At 38.8% G+C, this 22,634-nt stretch overlaps 1 protein-coding gene and 1 long non-coding RNA gene across 2 annotated transcripts; both read left to right on the forward strand.

The window, feature by feature from the left end:
- Positions 1 to 562: 562 nt before the first annotated feature.
- Positions 563 to 11,821, forward strand: LOC149679510 (uncharacterized). The gene is made up of 3 exons (XR_016365808.1): positions 563 to 2,802; positions 3,282 to 3,347; positions 11,739 to 11,821. It is a non-coding gene; the product is annotated as an uncharacterized LOC149679510 (long non-coding RNA).
- Positions 11,818 to 19,885, forward strand: LOC149679511 (uncharacterized). The gene is made up of 5 exons (XM_089835313.1): positions 11,818 to 11,994; positions 12,321 to 12,452; positions 12,543 to 13,116; positions 13,183 to 13,443; positions 18,686 to 19,885. The coding sequence occupies exons 1-5, from the start codon at positions 11,893 to 11,895 to the stop codon at positions 19,705 to 19,707; spliced, it is 2,091 nt and encodes a 696-aa protein (XP_089691439.1). The 5' UTR covers positions 11,818 to 11,892; the 3' UTR covers positions 19,708 to 19,885.
- Positions 19,886 to 22,634: the final 2,749 nt, after the last annotated feature.

Consider the following 22,634-nt stretch of genomic DNA (forward strand, 5'->3'; position numbering starts at 1 on the left):
TGGGGCGCTGCTAGAAAATACTTAATAAGAGTTATATTTGCTGAGGGGGGTGAGACGTCATTGGTTTTTCTGCCTATGAAATTAACAAGCCAACAGATGGAGTCACCTTCTGGTGGCTATAGAGCTCATGTTAAATTCTGCCTCCAAAATGGTGAATGGGCGGAGTTTAATGTCACCCTCCCCGTAACCGATATTACTCTATTAATTTTGGCAACTGCAACTTGTCTAAATGCAATGTTGTTACATATTGCCCCTTCATGAACTAAGTATGGTTAAATTTCAGTTATGATACGTGGTTGGTTCCATTACTGCCCAAAATGTAAATAGTTGTAACGTTACGTACAATGTCGTTAGTGGCTGCTTCATTCTCAGTTCCATTTACAGAACTAGAGCCGCTATTTTTCTTTTCATCTTTGGCATCAGCATCGAGATTAACCTTTACGAAAACTTGTAAAGTATGGCTTTCTTCAACCCCATAATGATAGAGAAAGGCGTCTTCGATGGTACCACGTTCATCGGTGTGCTTATCCGTGAGCTTGCTTGATTCGTATTAATTTAATCCTATGAAAAACATTAACATGTACAAAAATGGGCCAAGCCTCGCCTCGTGCCCTTTCCGCCGTAAAACGTTCTGAGATCCCATGTAGAGCCAAGTCTGCCTTTTGTTCTCATTCAATCGCCAATTGAACAATTATGTTATAAATTAAGTCCTTTTCCTAATTAATAACCAATATTCTTTGACTCTATCATAATTATACATCTTTGTTCGTATCAAAAATATCGTGACTTGGCAATCGCAGGTAAGTAATATTAAAAGGAAGTCGAGGGGATATTCACTAAATCGTTGCTGATTTTGAAATAATCGAAGGGATATTCACTAAATCGCTGCCGATTTTAAAATAATCGAAGGGGATGACCTGCGCTTGCCAAGTCACGATATTTTTGATACGAACAAAGATGTATAATTATGATAGAGTCAAAGAATATTGGTTATTAATTAGGAAAAGGACTTAATTTATAACATAATTGTTCAATTGGCGATTGAATGAGAACAAAAGGCAGACTTGGCTCTACATGGGATCTCAGAACGTTTTACGGCGGAAAGGGCACGAGGCGAGGCTTGGCCCATTTTTGTACATGTTAATGTTTTTCATAGGATCTCACTTCTTTTTGTAGACCCTCTCGTTATACTTCGGTAGTTATATTAAAACAAGACCCTCTCGTGGTACTTCGTTTGCCAATATAATCGCTAACGTTTGTCCTTATTTACGCTGAATTACCCCTTTCGACCCACAGAGAATAAGGAAATAAAGATTGTACGCGATATCCTAATATAAGAATGTAGCATCAGTTACCACTCATTTCTTTTAAACTACTACTCTTATTAGCTTTAAAATATATTTAACTTTCGGTTAACTATGGACCATTACCATCGGTGAGTGAGTGAGTGAGTGACAAAATGAGGTAAATTTCACCTTCGATATTTCGAAAAGTATATAGGGTAGGAACTTGAAATTTGGAAACTATAGCTAGGATTGACAGTCCTCGCGGCAAGCAAAATTTCAGACTTTTACCTATACCCATCACGAAGTTACAGTGGGCTTAAAAGTGTCGTGAGTTGCTTCGAGAAAAGGGTGTCAGTGCTCGACTTGGCTGGGAGCACTGCCGTGCTCCCAGATTAATAAAAACAAGAAGTGATATCTAGTTTATTAGGGAGAAGGTATAAATTCGCCACATTTCCAGCTTTATCTCCAGTCCAAACGTAGGTCCGGAATTAATCCCCGCCTCTAAACTACAACCAGCATCTCATTGGTTCTTGAAAACTAACGTCAGCGCAACGCGAATGACGAAAATTACGTATTTTCCGACTGAGGAGAGGCGAAATAGCCCGGCCTCCTTTTACGTCCCCCTTGTATTTTGAAAGGGGGAATGGGACTATGGCGCGCGAATACTTAATCATCTTATACCTTCTCCCTATTAAACTAGATATCACTTCTTGATAAAAATAAAGGTAGATGAATTAGCGGAACAATAACAAAAAGAGCGCAACTTACCACCTTTCCCCGGAAGATAATATCAAACCTATTTATAGGAACATCTATAGTACGCGATACAGTGTTCCTGAAAGTTTCAACCGTTTGCGTTTTAGAAAAATCTTCGGAATTGATCTTAAAAAACTTCCCTGACACCGAGCCATCGGTGTAGGAGACTTTAACCCGCATGTTAAATGAACGGTAACCAAGTCCAAGCCGCGAGTGTCGGAGACTCGGACTCTCAAAGTGCGGGTTACTTCGTGTTTGTTTCACACTTTCACTGCCACCGACGTGCGCTTCGCCCTAGGCTACAACAGTTGCAGTTATGGAATTTACCGCCTTTTCTAACCCACCAGGGCCCCGCCCCGGAATTCGAATCGCCGGTAGCGCTAGGGGAATTTCCCGCCTTTTAAAAAGGAGAGCCACGGCCAACTCTAATAACGTGCAAACTTTAAAAGCAACCTTAGCAACAGTCTGTCCTGGACTCCTGGTATGCGCTTTTACATAGGAAAAACATTCTTTGGACGGGCATCTGTAGAGCTATTTCAGAGGGGGTAATGGCTACGTCACCAATGCTATTTGCCCATAGAGAAAAATTTTCGTAGCAGACGAAATATTTCCCCCACTGAAATAGCTCTATAGAGCGTGCATCCAAAAGCGTGATCGAGTCGGTTGTGACCAAACGAAGCCGTCTGCTTCAAAACCGCGATAAAACGTGACATGTCGTTTAAAGTATTCATCGAGTGTTCGGAATTGTCTACTTGCAAAGGTATTTAAAATTACTATATTCTTAATTAACTTTTGTGCCGAATCCACATAATAGATTATAGATGTTCATTTTGTGCTGGAAAACTATGTTTAGGGTTCTTTCTCAAATTTTCAAAAGATTTCAACAAGTAAATTAACGAATGGCTAAAAGTGCGCCTCTTTTTAGGGTAGAAAGAAACTAAAAATAGCAATTTTTTGGAAAAGGTGGCAATAAAAAAGCTAATTAGCAATAATTTGGAAAGGTACCAATAATTAGGGGTACAAACACATATTCTATTTAGTAAAATTTTGGAAAAGGGGAAATTTATTCAGTTGATAAATTATTTCAGTTTGATAAAACAAAAACAGGCGCACATTTAGCCCCTCATGTAAGAATCTATATTGAACTGAGGGGAAAACGCTGAATCTTTGTTTATGGCCATGTTTTTTATTATCATTAAAATGTTACGTATGTTATCTTAACTTTGCCTATCTTAACAGGGAAACTCTACGAAGTATGATGGATTTTGTGAAGGATTGTCGTGTTATGGTCGAACGTTTAAGCTGGTAAGTGATGAATATAATGCAACTTGTCTATCAATAAGGCATGTTACGGATCCAAGCCTATCGAAACTATTATGTCTTGAAAAGTAAAAGATCTTTCTTGCTATTTCAAAAATAAAAAATAATAGCAGAATAAATAATTTATACGAAGCTAGTTTTATTCAAAAAATGGGTTTGAGGAGTTCCCTATACACTGTTAAAAATAATGGTTCATAAATGGTATAAAAAGGGTATATCCTCTTCCGCTGCACCATAAATGGTTTAAATTTAGCTAGACAATGGTGTGATTATGGTTTGCTTTGATTGGCAAACCATTGATGGTGTATGAATGGTTTATCTTAAATTTTTGACTATTCCATATATGGTTTGATAATGGCATGTTAGGATAAGTGGTTAAAATATGGTTAAGAAAAGGTTTATGTTAAAAACTTTTGGCCATTCCATATATGGTTTGATAATGGAAAGTCAGGATATATGGTTAAAATATGGTATAAACATAGTTAAACATTATTCAATATTCCATATTAGGTTTGATAATGGAAAATTTGGGTATATGGTTAAAATTTGGTTTAAAAATAGTTAACAATTTTTACTCTATTCCATAACAAGCATAAAATTGAAACGTTGGCACATTAGTTCAAATTTAAACTGTTGGCACAGCCATAGTTTTTAACTCTCCAAGTGACGATGACGTCACGGAGAGGTATTACACTGGACGTTCTGTGTGTGTCAGTCTGTCTGTGTCTCTGTCTGTCTGTCACCGCGTTCGCAGTTGGCAAATCGGAGCAAACGTGTTCGCAATTTCCGGACCGAGTTCTCAGTAAACAGAAATACAGAAAATTTTACTTCCTTGCTTTATCCATCTTATTTAACGCCAATCATTAACCATCCGTTACACCTTCATCTGCTGTCTAACCGCCATTGTTTCACCCAATGCCAACCGCTATTTAATGGCATCTAACAACAACACTGTGCACTCGCCTTTCGTGTACACCACATACACACTAATCTGTTCTTATTGTCTTCTAACACCACTATGTACTGGGTTTTTGTCTATACCACAAAGACAGTAATCTGCAACATCGTTTTCTAACAACACCATCTACTGGTCTTTCATCTATACTGCATAGACACCCATCTGCAACATTGGCTTCTACTCCATCATCGTCGTTAGGCTTAAAATGTACGCGGCGAGGGGCTAGGGCTAATGGCAGAGCTTCCACCTAAGGTTCTCGCAATTGCGCATATTCTTACACCTTGGTGTGAATCAATCGCCTTATATACCCTAAATTTACAAAATTTCTGATATCGGTGTTCCCTAGATGTATAACATTAAAGATAGCTATGTTTAAAATTATTTTAGGAATTAAGTTTCATAAACCAACTTAACTCTAATTAACATAAAATACTGACGATTAAAATATTTAATGTCAGTTACATTTATTTAATTATTTAAGATAAAACTCTTTCTATGTAATGACACAAGTGAGAGTTTATATAGAACGAGTAATGAAGATTGCATCTGAATTGAAACACTACACGCACATCAAAGTTAATATAAAGCGAGTACGATAAAAAGATCTCTTACAAAACGATAACATTTTCTTTTTGCAGAATATTGAATGGAAATATTTTAAATATTTTTCGGCATTACGATTCTTTTAGTAGTTATGTAGGTATAAAACTCTGTTTCATGCCATTATTCAAGAACATCTTTTGATATTAACATTTCAAATTTGGTGTTCACTTTTTAATTCAGATTCGCTACATTTATATATAGTGTAAACGTAAATTGTAACATCAATAGATAATGTTGATGTTTATAATTCATTTCCCCAGTGTTGAAACGACTGGGTCTATGAAATAATATACCTTAGATATAAACGAAAATTGACCTTGTTTCGTGTCCTTCTTTTCGGTTCAGAGTGAGCCAAAAGTTAAGTGATAGATATTAGGTTCTTTTTAGAATTGAGAATTCATAGAAAACGATTAAACGCTTTAACCTTTACAAATGCCCTTGGCAATAACTCGCCAAATTTGAACTATGTATTTCCAGTTTTTCTCATTGGCTAATGGACCTGTGTTTAGAAAGTAAATTATTGTTTGAAAGAGTACGCCCTCGTCTCAACTCCGAGACGTTTATTTGGTTTCCCTACTTTTAATGAAAACTTTTACTATTTATTTGTTATTACCACTCCGAGTGAATTATGTCACGGAGAGGTCTTAATTTCGAGGTGTGTGTCTGTTGTTACACCCCAGGGGACCGCGTTCTCAGTTTGCAAATCGGAGCAACTGTGTTCTCAATTTCCGAACCGCATATACAGTTTCCGGAAATTTGTAAAATTGTATTAATCTTACACTGGCTATTACTCCATTGTCTGTCTAACACTACCAACTTCGTGTTTTTGTCCATCCCACATGGACACCAGTCGGTACTTACTGGCTTCTATACACCACCATCATCCGGTCTTTTGTCCATTCCACATGGACACCAGTCTGTACGTACTAGCTTCTATCTCCATAGTCATCGTTAAGGTTAAGACATACGCGGCGACCGGCTAGGATTACGAGAAACGTCTAGCCTCCCACTGGTGGGCTTCCACCAAAAGTTCACGCAATTGCACTATTCTTATCAATACCTGAGATTTGAAACATTTATATACTATCGATTTTAGTAGGAGGAAACAGTAGGCGTATCCTTCATTTCAAACGTCAATATTAGTCAAGTCCATCAAGAATGTCTAATTATTCTTAATTAAAATAATCTAACGCTCAATAAAGTGAATAACTAAAGAAGAAAATATATAATATTAATTATATTTATTTTAGAATTGATGATGATCTGGTTTCTCAACTCAAAATTAATACAGAAAGAGTTAAAGAGCAGTATATGTGTTTGTCTGTGTGTCGATGTCGGTGTTCAGGTGGCAAAGCTTGCGCCTATTTTTGATTTAATTAATAAATGTTTAAGTTTTTATCTACTGGTTGATTTCGTTAACTTCGCGTCTGCACACGAACATATTTTTGGTCCGTCGAGCCGGATATACAAGTCGGGTAACCTTACAAGTTATCTAACAAGACCCAGTATCCGTATACCGTGGGAAGCAGCGAATATCGTTCTCGTTTATCGACATGGATGACTACTTGAACAGACGACGAATCCTCAAGGGAAGAATTACAAGAATCGAAAACATAGTAGCAAGCCATTCCAACACACCATTGACGCCGGTGGCAACAACACTGTATAAAGGAAAGGCGGACGCATTAACCGAAGAATTGGACAACGTGCATGACCAGATCATTCAGAGGTGTCCTCCAGAAGATATTGATAGCCATGAAGCCGAATATAATCAACTTGCCACACGCATGGATACCATAATTATATTCTTGAACACTGCACTCATTAGCCAAGCACCATCTATCAGTAGCTCAGTTCAACCACCAACTCAGCCAAGTTCGGACATCAGACTGCCAAGGTTGGAGTTACCGAGTTTTGGAGGCAACTACACGGATTGGATTCCATTCCACGATCTATTCACAGCAACGGTGCACAATAACGGATCATTATCCGGAGCACAGAAACTTCAGTACTTGAAAACAACGCTTCGCGACGAAGCAGCATTACTCATTCAATCATTTCCCGTGACGGATGGAAATTATGCGGAAGCATGGGATATACTCGTCAACCGGTACCACAATCCCAGAGAAATTGTCAAAGGTCATATCAAACGCTTATTCAACCAGCCTAGCGTCAAGGATGATTCCTCAACAACATTGAGACGATTGATCGATACAACGGCAGAATGCATAAGATCCTTAAAGGTACTTCAAGAACCTGTACATCACTGGGACGCTATCCTACTCTACCTCATCAGCGAAAAGCTCGACGTAGAGTCCCGACGGCAATGGGAATTGTCTTTAACGGGCATCACCAGACCAAAGTTCGAAGAATTAACTACCTTCCTAGAACAACGAGCACGAGCATTAGCGGCATCTCAATCATTAACGCCTGCAAGAACCAAGTTATTCGCATTTGGCAAGAAGAGCACAGCAACCCATCATGGCGTTGTAGGAGACAGTGCTTGTCCCATTTGCAAGGAGTCACACCCGGTTTTCAAATGCCCAGAGTTGCTTCAATCGTCAATTGAAGAACGTTGGAACAAGGTCAAAAAACTCTCCCTTTGCTTCAATTGCTTAAAGAGCGACCATGTACTGAACAGTTGCAAGTCGGGAAGTTGTCGGAAGTGCAAGTTTAAACATAACACACTTCTACATCAAGATGCCTCTTGTAAAGGATCACCTCAAGATCAGTCAGGAAGTAGCGTTGTCTCTCATGTGTCACGTCGGGTCCTCAAGACTTCTCAAATCATTTTACCAACTGTAATCATTCAAGTTCAAGGGTCAAATGGTCAAAACTGGTCACTTCGCGCACTCTTGGATTCCGGATCTCAAGCCAGCTTTATATCAGAACATATTAGTCAGAAGTTACAACTGCGAAGAACATATCAACGTACTACTATAGGAGGTATCGGCGCTTCTGGAATCAGCCAGTCGCACGGAGGCGCTATGGTAACGATTCTCTCGAAGTTGGATCCAGCCTTCAACGTTACGACTCAAGTACTCATTCTGCGACAAGTTACGAACAATCTACCAAACTTCGCTGTCCATCCACATGAATGGAACCATCTCACGGGATTGAAGTTAGCGGATCCTACGTTCCATAGTCCAGGCCCCATCGACATCTTGTTGGGCGCCGATGTTTTCGTTGAGCTGGTACTAGATGGTAAGGTACTCGGGAAAGAGGGAAGCCCTGGAGCCTTCAATACGGTCTTTGGATGGGCCATAACAGGAACCCTGGGCAAGCAACCTGTGATCACCAGCCAACCTAACATCCAGGTCAATCACTGTCAAATCCAGGAGCAATTATCCAAATTTTGGGAACTGGAGGAGATACAGCCAGAAGCAGTAATGTCATCACTAGAAAAACAATCCGAAAAGCTGTTCCATGATACCCACCGCAGAGATCATGCAGGAAGATATATAGTCACTCTCCCGATCAACGCCAAGGCAGGGAAGCTTGGTAATTCACGAAACATGGCACTACGTCGGTTGCAATACATGGAAAGACGGTTGGAAACTAAGCCTGAACAGTATGAGAGCTATCGGGAATTCATGAACGAGTACATCCAGTTGAACCATATGGAGCTAATACCGGTAAACAAACGTCAAGAAGAGAACTGCTATTATTTGCCCCATCATGCGGTTTTCAAGGCCTCCAGTACGACAACTAAAATCAGAGTTGTTTTCGACGGGTCCGCGAAAACAACCAGCGGAAAATCTCTTAACGATATACTGATGGTCGGTCCCAAGCTACAAGACGACTTAGTCAATCTGCTAATTCGGTTTCGAAGTCATTCCATAGCATTGACTGCAGATATTGAGAAGATGTACCGGCAAATCTTGGTAGACCCAAATGATGCAAATCAATATCAACGCATCCTTTGGAGATCACAGAAAAACGAACCAGTTCAAGACTATTATCTTCGCACGGTGACCTATGGAACAGCAGCAGCGCCTTACCTAGCCACAAGAGTACTAAAACAGTTATCAATCGACATCAAGACTAGGTATCCGATGGCCTCACAAGCATTGGCTGAGGATTTTTACATGGACGATCTGGTCTCTGGGTGCGATGATGCTAAGTCAGCACTGATCCTTCAAACCCAACTAATTCAAGCCACGACTGAAGCTGGATTACCGTTACGAAAATGGTCTTCGAACGATTCAACTCTAACAAAAGATCTTCCGCCCGCATTACGGGAAGCTCCGGTCTCCTTACACCATGAAGGTACTACAGCAATACAAACCTTGGGACTACACTGGATGCCATCAACAGACTCGCTATTCTATACTGTCAAGTCACCGAGGAATAGAGGAACAATCTCTAAGCGCACTATCCTGTCAGATACGGCAAGGATCTTCGACCCCTTGGGACTATTATCACCTATAATCATTAGGGCGAAGATCTTATTACAAGATATCTGGCAGATCAAGCTAGACTGGGACGATGAAGTATCGCTAACCATTCGCAATAAATGGGACGCCTTCCGAGAAGAACTTTGCCAAATTGAAGAACTTCAAATTAATCGTTATATAAGCCAAGGACATCCTGTCAAGCTAGTCCTGCATGCGTTTTGCGATGCTTCCGAGAAGGCTTATGCAGCAGCGGTGTATCTCAAATCGATTTCCAATACCGGCACCATCAGCGTACAACTAATAGCAGCCAAAACCAAGGTTGCACCGTTGAAACAAACCACACTTCCACGATTGGAACTGTGCGCAGCAGTTCTTCTGTCAAGATTAATTACCCTGGTTCAAAAATCATTTCGGAGTATCATATCGGAAGTCCATGGTTGGAGCGACAGCAAAATCGTGTTAGCCTGGCTAGCAGCAGCTCCACAACGATGGAAAACCTTTGCTATACTAACGCACCGCGTTAGCAGTTCGCTTGTGTAAAGAAATCTTACAAAACCTCAATATTTTCTTTTTTCGTAATATAAAGTGATTATTTGGAAATATTTCCGTAATTTCGATGCATTTAGTACTTTTGTAGCTTTAAAGCTCTGTTTCATTTTGATATTTCAAGGATATTCTTAAATATTATTATTTGAAATGGCTGTTTATATATTACTTAAGCTAGACTACATCTGTATATAGAATAATCCTTGCATTAGATAATACAAAAAGAACGCGAAGGCTTATACTTTGTCGATTAACTCCATTCTAGCTTCCAAGAGGCTGGATAACAGGAGTACGCCACGACTCCCAAGCCTAGACAATCAAAGAGTAGACAATTGAGGCCCGAGGTGAATTAAAATATGGGTTTTGTTATTCGTCTCTGTAATGAAGAGACATTAACGGTTCAGAGTGAGCCGAAAGTCAAATACACATTTAAATAATCGGGTTTAGATTTCTAACTAAAATAAAGCTTCATACTGGCCATCAGATTATTGAAAGGTCCAGTCGTAATCAGTTTCTAGCTACTATGAATATAGTTGGGGTGAAACGAGAGGATGGTGTCTTCATGGCAATCGAGATTTTAATGTAGCTTTCATCATAAAGGGTATAAATATCATCCATGATGAGAATAATAACGGTTAAAATATCATCGATTATGGGAATAATAACGGTTTAAAAAACATCCATGATGGGAATAATAACGGTTTAAAAAATATCCATGATGGGAATAATAACGGTTAAAATATCATTGATTATGGGAATAATAACGGTTTAAAAAAATCCATGATGGGAATAATAACGGTTAAAATATCATCGATTATGGGAATAAAAACGGTTTAAAAAATATCCATGATGGGAATAATAACGGTTTAAAATATCATCGATTATGGGAATAATAACGGTTTAAAAACATTCATAATGGGAATAATAACGGTTTAAAAACATCCATAATGGGAATAATAACGGTTTAAAAAATATCCATTATGGGAATAATAACGGTTAAAATATCATCGATTTTGGGAATAGTAACGGATAAAATATCATCGATTATGGGAATAATAACGGTTTAAAAAACATCCATGATGGGAATAACGGTTTAAAAAATATCCACGATGGGAATAATAACGTTTAAAATATCGTCCATGATAGGCATAATAACGATTAAAAGAACATCCATGATGGGAATAATAACGGTTTAAATAACATCCATGGTGGGAATATTAACGGGTTAAGAAACATCCATGATGGGAATAAAGATGGTTTAAATAACATCCATGGTGGGAATAATAACGGGTTAAGAAACATCCACGATGGGAATAATAACGGTTAAAATATCGTCCACGATAGGCATAATAACGGGTTAAATAACATCCATGGTGGGGATAATAACGGGTTAAATAACATCCATGGTGGGAATAATAACGGGTTAAGAAACATCCATGATGGGAATAATGATGGTTTAAATAACATCCATGATGGGAATAATGATGGTTTAAAAAACATCCATGATGGGAATGATATTGGTGCTGTACCGATCCATTACATATTTCTATAATGGTTTAAATAACATCCATGATGGGAATGATATTGGTGCTGTACCGATCCATTACATATGCCCATAAGGGTTCAAAACCAAACCGGATAGGGTTTGGTTTTCTGACAAAAGTGATATATCCATTAATGGAATAGAAGTAAACCATTATTTTTTACAGTGTAATCAGGCTAATCTTGAAGGAAGTTGCAGTGTCAATTGTCACAATCTTTTGAACTAGCTAAGCATGTTTTTCTAAGCTTTGATATAGCGAAAGCTACAATTGGGAAACCTTTCTTGTTATATGTTCGTTTTCTTCTGTTTGAAAAATAATTTTATTTTAGGGAAGATTTACAATTTCACAAACTCTCTGCACAAAATTCCGAAATGAGTTTAGTAAATCTTCAAAGGGTGGCGATTAAAGAGGTATTTGAGAAATTATTGCAATATTGGCTGTTTAAGGCAAATATAAAATTAGGGAAACTTTGTTTTTAGGAAATGAAGACTGAGGAAGATTGTAATTATGATCACTTGAGCAAAGATGATCTTATCAATGAAGTTAAAGCCAGGGATGATCGAGTCAGGGAACTGGAAGCCGAGGTATTTTTAACTAGAGTGAAATTAAGCACAAAAATATGAGACCCCTTTGGTATCATAGCTCATTTTAAATGTACAGAATGAGTTGTCGAATCTTATGTCCCTTAAAGTAGAACCAAACTCTGTGGGTGGGTGAATAATTAAGTTTATTTGTGAAAATACCAATCAGGATTGGCTCTGATCTAAGGGGATTGGTAACACGTTCCTGTTTAGTAACAAAGAAATCCAACAAGGAACTTTGTTCTTTCTTGCTTGCCCCTTTAAAATACGTTCAGCCAATGAAAGTCCAAAGAATATTTACTGTTAAAATGAAATCTTATTTTGTTTAGCGTAATGTTTTAATTTCAAAAATGGCAAAAGAGAGAGTGAAAACATCATTAACGATAAATAAGCAAATAGACGAAATTGAAAGACTCAATAGGGTCAATAATGAGTTGGAAAGGAGAATCAAAGATCTGATGGTATGGAACATTCTTCATTTTCATGGTCGATAGGAAAGAGTTACTCGAAATGTTAAGAGTGAAAGTTACTGTTGATTCTTTGAAAAATAGGAGAAAAGTGGAATAGATCAATTAGCTAACGATGAACTAGTGAAATCTGAACCCGTTGAAAATGATTCGGGAATTAATGGCCAGGAGTTATCTCTTCCAATTGTGATGCACAGTGTCGAAGCTGTCAATGTCCAAGGCATGCTGGGTAGAGAAGATATTAGTGAAGAATCGCCTGATTCTGAGCCTCAATATGTTGCGGAGGTTGGCAATGCAAACAACGAAACTGAAATTGTCCCAAAAAAGTCTAAAAATGTGGGGTTTATAACGCGAAGTACGAATGTATGTGTCCCTAAATTGATATACAGTGACAATTCGCCACTTTGTGTGCCTTCGCCGAAGCTCGAGGTCGAAAACCAATTGAAAATGCCTCTCGACACAACGATGGAAAGTGATTCGTCACGAGAACCTCTTGAGAACAATAATACAATTATCGATTCTTATCGTAAATCGCAAAGCGTTTCAACAGAGGGAGAAACTGACGAAAGAGCAACTCGACCAAAGGAATTTCGTGTTCCCGAATTGAATGTTGAAGTCGAAAAACATTTGGATCTTTCTCTTGGCGCAAATGTCGAAAGTGATTCACTAGAATTAGCCGTAGAAAACGATCTCGATGATAACCAATCCAGAATAACCTTGACAGGTGCGAAGAAAACTGATAGACAAAATCGAAGGATGGTACTGTGTTTGCCGAAACTGAAGCGTGTTGATCCAATGAGTGTGCCAGTGTGTGTTCCTAAACCTGAACGTAACCCAAATGAACCATCAGAATTGACCTCCGTCTCTATGGAAATCAATTCACCCGAAGTTCCAGTTGAAGTCGGAAATAATAGTTCGGTGTCCAACTTGGAGACATTTCAAGAAATCGCTCCAAAGAATTCCGAATCACTTTGTTCGGAAATTGGTAAGTCATTTTATACTTTAATAGTCTGAGTGCCTAGAGTGGGGTTTCATATTCCTACCCCCAATGGGCGAAATATGCTAATCAATCATTTCCACCTTCTCGATGTATAGTCTAATGGCGTTTTCCATTTTACTGCTCTGAGATCGCTCTTGATTTGCTCTAGACGACTTGAAATGCGCTTCATTTCTTGAGCTGCGTTAACGATTGTCTTTTTCCGTCCTAATCGTCGATACAAATTTAGCGAGCTATCTATTATGTACAGATTAGCACCGATGGGATCTTGGGTCCAGCGCTCGGTAAATGGAAAACGGAAATCCGAGCGCGAGCAGATCTAGCGCCCTTGAGCGCTAAGTTGAATACGCTATTGGCAATGCTGCTATCTAGGTGAAAAACTGAAAAAACCTATTTAATATTCCTGTTAAAATCAGGAGGATCCCTATTCCAGGGTTCATACTGAACCCGTATAGCCTGAGTTTGCGATTTGCTCAAAATTGGAAATAATCTCGGGGATTTCAAGTGTGTCTTCAAAAGTTTCCATCAAACCACATTGGGCTCAGTGGCGTGCCAACAGGGGAGCAGTGCACGCAACTGTGGACGGGCCCATGTTTTTGGGAACCCTTTCGAAATTTTGCTTATAGACTGATTCTTCAATATTTTATAAAGTGTCCTATAATTTCGCAAATCGTCCAATTAAGTCCTATAATTTCACAAATCGTCCAATTAAGTCCTATATATTTGAGACTTCAAAGCAATTATCTAGAATCCCAGCTGTATGACGTTTTAAGTGCAAAATTAGTGATATCTCATTTGGTCAGATCCAAAAATCGCTTCGCTAGCTCAGGAATCAAGTGTGTCTTCAAAAGTTTCCATCAAACCACATTGGGCTCAGTGGCGTGCCAACAGGGGAGCAGTGCACGCAACTGTGGACGGGCCCATGTTTTTGGGAACCCTTTCGAAATTTTGCTTATAGACTGATTCTTCAATATTTTATAAAGTGTCCTATAATTTCGCAAATCGTCCAATTAAGTCCTATAATTTCACAAATCGTCCAATTAAGTCCTATATTTTTGAGACTTCAAAGCAATTATCTAGAATCCCAGCTGTATGACGTTTTAAGTGCAAAATTAGTGATATCTCATTTGGTCAGATCCAAAAATCGCTTCGCTAGCTCAGGAATTTTTCTTCTTCAATTCTCACATAATTGAATTTATACGTCTTTTTTAGTTTTTTATATGAAATGATAACTATTACGTTCCATTCTCAGCTGCACAGTCTGCACTCCAAAATAACGCAATTGAATTTTTCCTCAGACCTTTCATTTAAATATCTAAGCCCACAGATTGAAGTGAATTATAGCACATACCTTTAAAATATGTTTAATTATAGAAAAGAGTTTTGAAAATCTGTTATCTCTGAAAACATCTCTTCCAACCTGACCTTTTAAAAAGCTTGATTTGGTCATTTTCACTCACTTAGGTCTCTCCTTGCTTACAGTTTCATTTAATTAATAGTCACTTTTTCAAGTAAATCTAAATGTATGTCCGTGTGAGCCCTTCAGTATTTGTTTAGATCTAGGCGCGATTTGAAGAGTTTTACGTTCTCAATAAAATAAAATTATCCACACTCCAAATCTAATCATTTATGAGTCCTGTATAATCCTATAATTTGATAAATCTGATCGTATATAATGCTATAATTTTGCGAAGAGAATCCAATTTTTGTATTAAAAACTCTCTAAAAGAGTAGAGGCCCTGCATTGCACTTTAGAGGAGTGAGATTTTAGTCGAGAGCGGCGACAAGGCGCATTGCTATAAATAATGAAAGGGAAAAGTAGTAACGTTCATGGTGCTTTCATACTTTTTAAAAACTCGACACTCAAGAAAGGGCCCTAATTGTCGGGCTGCGGGCGGGCCCAACAAACGTCGTTACGCCACTGGTGGTGCTTAGTGCTAGTTAAGGACCGGGCACGATGAAATGGGCTCTGGTATAACACTCAAAATAGCCAGGAATGACCTATAAAAGTGTTTTGGATTTTTATCCGAAAATATCGTTCGACGAGGTCTACTTTCCATCTTTTCTCCTCTTTAATTCAGAATACGGTTGTCAACTGCCTTAAATGTACCGAGTTTTTTTTCTTTTATCTTAACCAATTATACAAAACAATTTCTTGGGTACAAGCGGTAAACATTTTACGTTCCAACGCTAAATTGTTATTTCAAAATTTCCCAAAAATTATTTAATGGGTTAAATGATTCGCCTGGGGTGTTAATATAAGAAAATAACACTACAGTCTTCTCGCCTACGCTTTTGTCAAAGAGGTTTCCTTATCCATGATTAATTTATTTAATGAACGAATTAAATTCCCGCTAAAACAAAGGACGTTTTCAAAAACGTTCAAATCAGTAAAAATATCCGAATGGATTTTTAACATTTTTCGAAAAGCGAGTGAACTCTCTACCGATAAAATCAAATAGTGTTCAGCTTTTGGACCTTTCGCCTCGCAGCAAGAGAGTCCCGGGTTCGATTCCGGACTGTGGCACCGGGTGAAAAACTGGGTACAAACCCTTCTGCATAGAGTTATGAAAGTTGTCTTCCCACTTCTTAAAGGAGTTTTCCGCGTGGTGTTACCCGGTTTCGCCTTCCCATCAAAACTTGCTGAGGTTAATGGTAATACTTAGTATAGGGCGCTGTCGGTAAGCTGTGGCGTAGGAGCTAGCCACCACCTCTTAATGCATTGAAATCGTGACCCATTGAAATATAGCCCACTGGGTGTTATGGACGCGCAATAAAGCTAGATTATTATTATGTATCAGAACCTTTAAAATGTCCTCTTTCACAAGGGTCTTCACTCCTTTCTTATCGCTGGTACCATAAGAAAATAATATATAGCTCTCTATAAGTATGAAACTTACTACAGCATTTGCTTCCAAATTTGGCGCGCTTCCTATTTATGACCCGTGGGAGAAGTTTTGGCACTACGAATAAAGGGGGACGAAACCGCCACCGCCACCTAAAGTGTCCGCGAAAAGCACGATGGGCCGGGGAATTTTGGCCACGCCCGTAGAGACACGAGACACTCCTTACCCCGTAACAGGTCGTCGAAATCTCGCGCCATCTATAAATTTATTATGATATTTTTGACATGCACTTAATCAGTTATAATTATCATAATAATAACTTCAAGACCTTTAAGGATTTAATTACATTATAAAATTTTTACCCGCCATAAGTTCTTAATAGGTGGCTTTAGAAACTTTTTAAAAATTTCAATGGAAGAAAATGCTGTTTACATGGCTTAAATGGAGTTTCATACTTATAGGGAGCCTTATATCATTTTCTTATGCTGGTACTTATTTCGACCAAAAATTCGGAGTTTATTTGTTGCTGGATAAAATGAGATATTGTTTCTCGTTACGCAGATTTTTGTAACAAATAAGTTTTATCTATCGAAGGGATATCCACATTAGTTATTTTCAATTATGTGTCAATTGTACTTTATTTCACAAATGTGGAAAATATAACACTACTCAGACCTCGTGGGTGCCATTTGCCAGACAGAGAAACAAAGTGAAAACTAGATGTGACAAAAGAGAGGGGGGGTGCAAGAACGATATAAATTGGTAACTTGTGTTCACTCAGCATCAGCTGATATTTGATCCACCGAAAATACAACCGTTCTAGTTTCGCGCCAAAGTTTCTCGTGCATTTCAGTTGATGTTCATTCATCTCCTTTTGGTTGATGAGGTCGCTTGTAACAACAATATAAATTTAATTTCCCAAATTCAATAAGATCCCTTTAATAATAGGAATATCCTTTCAAGCAATAAAAATTTCCCTATGACCTTTCCAGTGCAATCTTAATGCTGGTCGTTGTTTGCATTGGAAAGAGTCTTTAACCCTTTAGCTAGCGTATTCTTTAGGCCAAGAGATTCGTGAAGCTACTCAAATTCAAAAGCCTCAGTTACGCCCTCCCGTTTTTATCTACTGGCTCTTTCAGCGTTCCTTATAAGCCCCGAAATATTTTTCTTTATTCTATTGAGAGTTGCCAATGCATAGCTGTTGTATTATAGTGTATATATTGAAAATAGTTTATAAGAAGTGCTCGCGAAAGTCAAAGAGGTCAAAGATCCAAAAATACCCAAAAGGCGTGGGTCGCCAAGGTAACTCAACCCAAGTGCTGACGTCAATCTGACGTGGTCCCAAATACCACAGAAAGCGTCACCGTGATTGGCTGACCCGTTAGAGAGGTCATTCACGAGAACTTCCATAAAAACTCGGGTCCATCAACAGAAGAATACCAGAATTAAGAATTGTCCGACCCTCTCCGGAGGTTATGCCCGACCGCCACCGACCGAGCCACGAGACGCGAGCCTGCTAAGCTATGCCGCCAACCGCAACTACGTTTCGACGGACTCGACCTTTCTAATACCGGACGCAGGACATCGCGCGCCCGAGTTAAAAACTTAAGCGGTAGCTGAAAGTAAGCGCCGAGTGCTAATGCTGGTAAAGAACTATTCATCTCGCCGCCACAGGATTAATTAATAAACGCGGGATGATGAACCTTCCGCGACACGGACGCTAACAAAAACGCGTCTCTACCGCCACGTTCCGCTTGTCCACCCGTTTCGGACAAATCTCCTAGATGCCGCGAGCCGTCGACCCTGACGAAAAACAGTAACGTTATTTCACGCTTTAGCGTTAATTTTATTTCATACTTATTTTATTATTCGTTCCATTATTTCATTTGCTTGTTTAATTTGTTAGAATTAGTTTTTACTTAAGTAAGGTCATGACCATAGTTTTAAATAGCAGAAAGTAATAATTATTAAAAGTATAAAATGTTAAACATTAGTTAACATTGGTAACTCGAAATCTCGCCTCTTTATTATTACCTCCCTAAAACCCCTAGACAAACTGACCAATTATATTTAATTTAATGATCTACCCCGTTAGATAAACCGAGGGTAGCTGAACCCGAAGGATCTTTGTAGCTTATTCGATTCTTGGTTTAGAAGTATGCTAGCCGTACTTGCTTATTCCTTCACCCTAAGTAAAATCGCTACACGCTTGCTCATCGGCTAACGCCTTGATCAGCACTGTTTCTTTTCTTTAACACTGAGTTTTCGTAGAGGCCTAAGCCTTACATTTTTTATGAAGTGCGCTTGAATGTTCCTGTATTTTTGATGCTATATTGTAAATGGAATGTGTGTCGTTATTATATTTCGTTAATAATTTTCTGCAGGAAAATTCAAGAAGAAACGTTCAACTCGGATCAAATATTCTGCTGATTATAAAAGGGGTCCACAACGTCACATTAAGAAGGGTAACGAAGAAAAACGATTCAAATGTAATCAGTGTAACTATGCCAGCACAATGAAGAGTAATTTGATCAATCATCAACGCATTCACAGTGGTGAAAAACCCTTCAAATGTGAGAAATGTGACTATAGATGCACGGTCAAGAGTAATTTAGTCGTGCATGAACGCATTCATAGCGGCGGAAAACGCTTCAAATGTGGTCAGTGTGACTATGCCAGCACAATGAAGAGTAATTTGATCGCACATCAACACATTCACAGTGGTGAAAAACCCTTCAAATGTGAGAAATGTGACTATAGATGCACGGTCAAGAGTAATTTGATCATACATCAACGCATTCATAGTGGTGAAAAACCCTTCAAATGTGAAGAGTGTGACTATAAATGTACGCAGAAGATTAGTTTGATCGCACATCAACATATTCACACTGGTGAAAAACCCTTCAAATGTGATCAGTGTGACTATGCCAGCACAATGAAGAGTAATTTGATCGCACATCAACACATTCACAGTGGTGAAAAACCCTTCACATGTGATCTGTGTAACTATGGATGCACGAAGAAGTATAATTTGATCATACATCAACGCATTCATAGTGGTGAAAAACCCTTCAAATGTGAAGAGTGTGACTATAAATGTACGCAGAAGATTAGTTTGATCGCACATCAACATATTCACAGTGGTGAAAAACCATTCAGATGTAATCAGTGTGACTATGCCAGCACAATGAAGAGTAATTTGATCAATCATCAACGCATTCACAGTGGTGAAAAACCCTTCAAATGTGATCAGTGTGACTATGCCAGCACAATGAAGAGTAATTTGATCAATCATCAACGCATTCACAGTGGTGAAAAACCCTTCAAATGTGATCAATGTGACTATGCATGTAAGTGGAAGGGTGATTTGACAAAACATGAACGTAGAAGTCACATGAATGACTAGATGGATTTGAAGGCTGCTAGACAATGTAAAATTTCTTTTTAATCGTAACATGAACATTTTAAATATTGTTGGACAAAAGCTTTTATCTTTCATCCTTTTCTGTAATGATTGGGCCGTAACTGTTAATGCTAAAATAAAAAATACAGAGACGCCTCTATATCTTGTTGTGGTTGCAAGGCTAGAGAATTGCCAATTGTGCAAATGGGGAGGGGGCAATCGAGAGCGAATAAATACTTGTAACTTGTCTTTTCCTATCTTTAAATTTACTTGCAATTAATTCCACGAACATTTGTTAAACATTTTGAGGGAAACATTTAACGACCATTTGACCTAAGGTTAGTACTCCCTATTTATTTGATGTTCATCACATTTATGTGGATAACGTTTTTTTCGCGGTAAACATTCTTAACGCAATTTTTTACCTCTATAGGCAAAGAGGAGAGAAAGGTGATAGAAACGCGCTTTATAAATTTAGTTTCAGGACTCATATCATTTCCGCATGGGTGGATAGACCTCCTCGTCGTGTCTCTGCCATCCCCTATGTCAACTATGCGCGAGAAAGCTGCGTTCAGGCGCCGCGACGTACCGTCTGTAGATTTACCCCCGTTTTCAACACGCATGGATCACGGCTGCCTATACTGATTATCTCTCCGTCTCTCTCTCTCCTCTTTGTTATAGGAACGTAATTAAACCAGACCTACGCGGAACTTTAAACTTCATTATTAGTTTCATCGCATTAAGTTCTAATGAAACTAACGATTTAACAACAATTAAGGTAGGAACAAAGAAAAGTGGAAGAATACAAAGTCACATGAATGGATGGATTTTCATTTTCTATATTGATTGGCCCGAAACTTGTAACAGTTTTTATGTTACTGCCCCTTTAATTTCATATACTAGCACTTTAAAAATAACAATATCGCTTGAACTTCCCCAAATGCTGGTTTCTGGATGGGACTACTGGTCGAAAGGGCATAGCCCTCTACTATTAACGTCATCGGGTTGATCGGGTTTTTACCATCGCGCACGAGGCAAACTGGCCTCTCGTGAAACGGGATGAGACCGTGCAGGAACTCTTGGGACCCCGCGCTAGCCGTGTCCTGGTATAACATATGGAACCCCGTTGATCCGACCTAAAGGGTATAAAAGGAGACCCATCCAAGAGGCTCGCTCTCTTGCTCCTGCTCTCACTCGACCTTACTCTGCCGGAATGCCCTTGGACTCTCGTCGAACGATGACCTAGAGATGCTGGACCGAAGGAATGCTGCCGCCCGATGATCCCACTTCCACGAGGCCGGACGATTAACCTTCTTCCCGTCCAACGGAATCAACCTCGCGGCTCGTGGGCCCAACGAACAAAAAAGTGCGCGAATGTGCGCTGTGCGGCGAACAAAGAAAACTTACGGTATCGTAAAAATTAATTTACTATGAGCTGACGCGGACCAGAAACCAGCCCCATTATATGCTACAATATATCTGAACTATTTATTTATTACCAGGGCGATATTTCAAAGTAATTTGTAAATACCCCTAGACAACTGATCTTCCCAATTAATTAATTATTAAATAAATCAACTTTTACTTTTATCTTTAACATCTTGAAACTAAAATGTCGCAAACTGTGAAACTAACCTTCTCCGTTCTGGTGGATATTATCGGAAGCGGTGTACATTTTCAGAGACAAGACACTTGAAGCACTATATACAATTTTTACAACGTCATTTTCATAATTAATTTTGTATTAAATATAATAAAATTCACACAGAGAATGCTAAAATGAAAAAAATGGCAATTTTCAAGAATAGCCCCTGCTCGGAATTTTTTTTTTCTGATGTAGTTTGATATGAGAAAAAATATGGTGCTAAAATTTTTCGGCGCAAATAAAGAGAAGTTTAAAGGGGCTAACCGGAGCTGTTGGGGTGAGGGGGGGTCAAACTGTTGGTTAGCATAGTGCTTACCCGCCCACCGCGACGGTGGCGCCATTCCTTATGGTCAAAGAGCTGGGTGTTTTCCCCCTGAACTAAGGGCAGACTGCCTCGGGAGAGGTCCGGTTAGCCCCTTTAAAAAAAATTGATTTTAAGGGTGGCAGTTTCAACCAAACCTAACCTAATCGAACGTAGACAACGAAATAAATGAGATTTAGAGCAATTTTAACAAAATTTATTTAGAAAAACGAAAGAATTGTCAGGCTAAAGAAAAAGAGAAACTAAAAACACCTGAAAATTTCTGGAAAAGGAGGTAGCATATGATTTTCTTGGTTTAAAACCATTTTCACATGTATTTGTTATTTCCTTTTCCAAGAAAACCATTGAAAATAAACAAAAAACGAACTTAAATTTCACTTAAATTTTTTTGAAATGCATATAAATTCACCAATTAGTATAATTTCGTTTATCTCCACCGCTTATCAACCAAAGGTCCCGGCTACCCTCCAAGAGGCCTCCATTGTATATTGCGGTACCGTATCTAATATTATTAATTATATCGATTAATTATCGTTTGCGCTCATTTTAACGGTGTGCAATGAATAGAGGGAGACGTAAGCTTTCTTTTGGTATATGATTTATTACATTTGGGTGCGCAGGGGCAAAAAAATCGTAATTAATTTTGGATAAGTTTGTTCCAAACGCACTTCCAAATGTTTGAGCTTTTCTTCTTTCGAACGAGTTCCATTTCTGCCACCAGCTAGCCCCCTCAGAATTTTCATTGCCGCTTAAATTGTAGTTTAAGTGTAGCTTTGCATGTTCGCGGCAGGGAGGTCATTTACCTTACGTTAGCCACGGAAAACCTTGCGTCTTCTGTGTCTAACTGGCATGTATCCAATGAGCCGTCTCTGTCGGATCATAGGCATATTTGCTTTACTGTCGCGACTACTTCCAAGGGCAAAAATAATTTTGCATTACTCTCTGTGGTTTCCAATGTGCTAA

Source organism: Phalangium opilio, unplaced genomic scaffold (genome assembly GCF_054372755.1).
Source record: "Phalangium opilio isolate 3A_F unplaced genomic scaffold, DU_Popi_V2 ptg000041l_1, whole genome shotgun sequence".
Lineage (NCBI taxonomy): Eukaryota > Metazoa > Arthropoda > Arachnida > Opiliones > Phalangiidae > Phalangium > Phalangium opilio.

Coding starts and splice junctions, on each gene's coding strand:
- LOC149679511 (XM_089835313.1), top strand. CDS start 11,893: ATGAAGACTGAGGAAGATTGTAATTATGATCACTTGAGCAAAGATGAT. Junction 11,995..12,320: donor TCAGGGAACTGGAAGCCGAG/GTATTTTTAACT, acceptor TATTTTGTTTAG/CGTAATGTTTTAATTTCAAA. Junction 12,453..12,542: donor GGAGAATCAAAGATCTGATG/GTATGGAACATT, acceptor TTTGAAAAATAG/GAGAAAAGTGGAATAGATCA.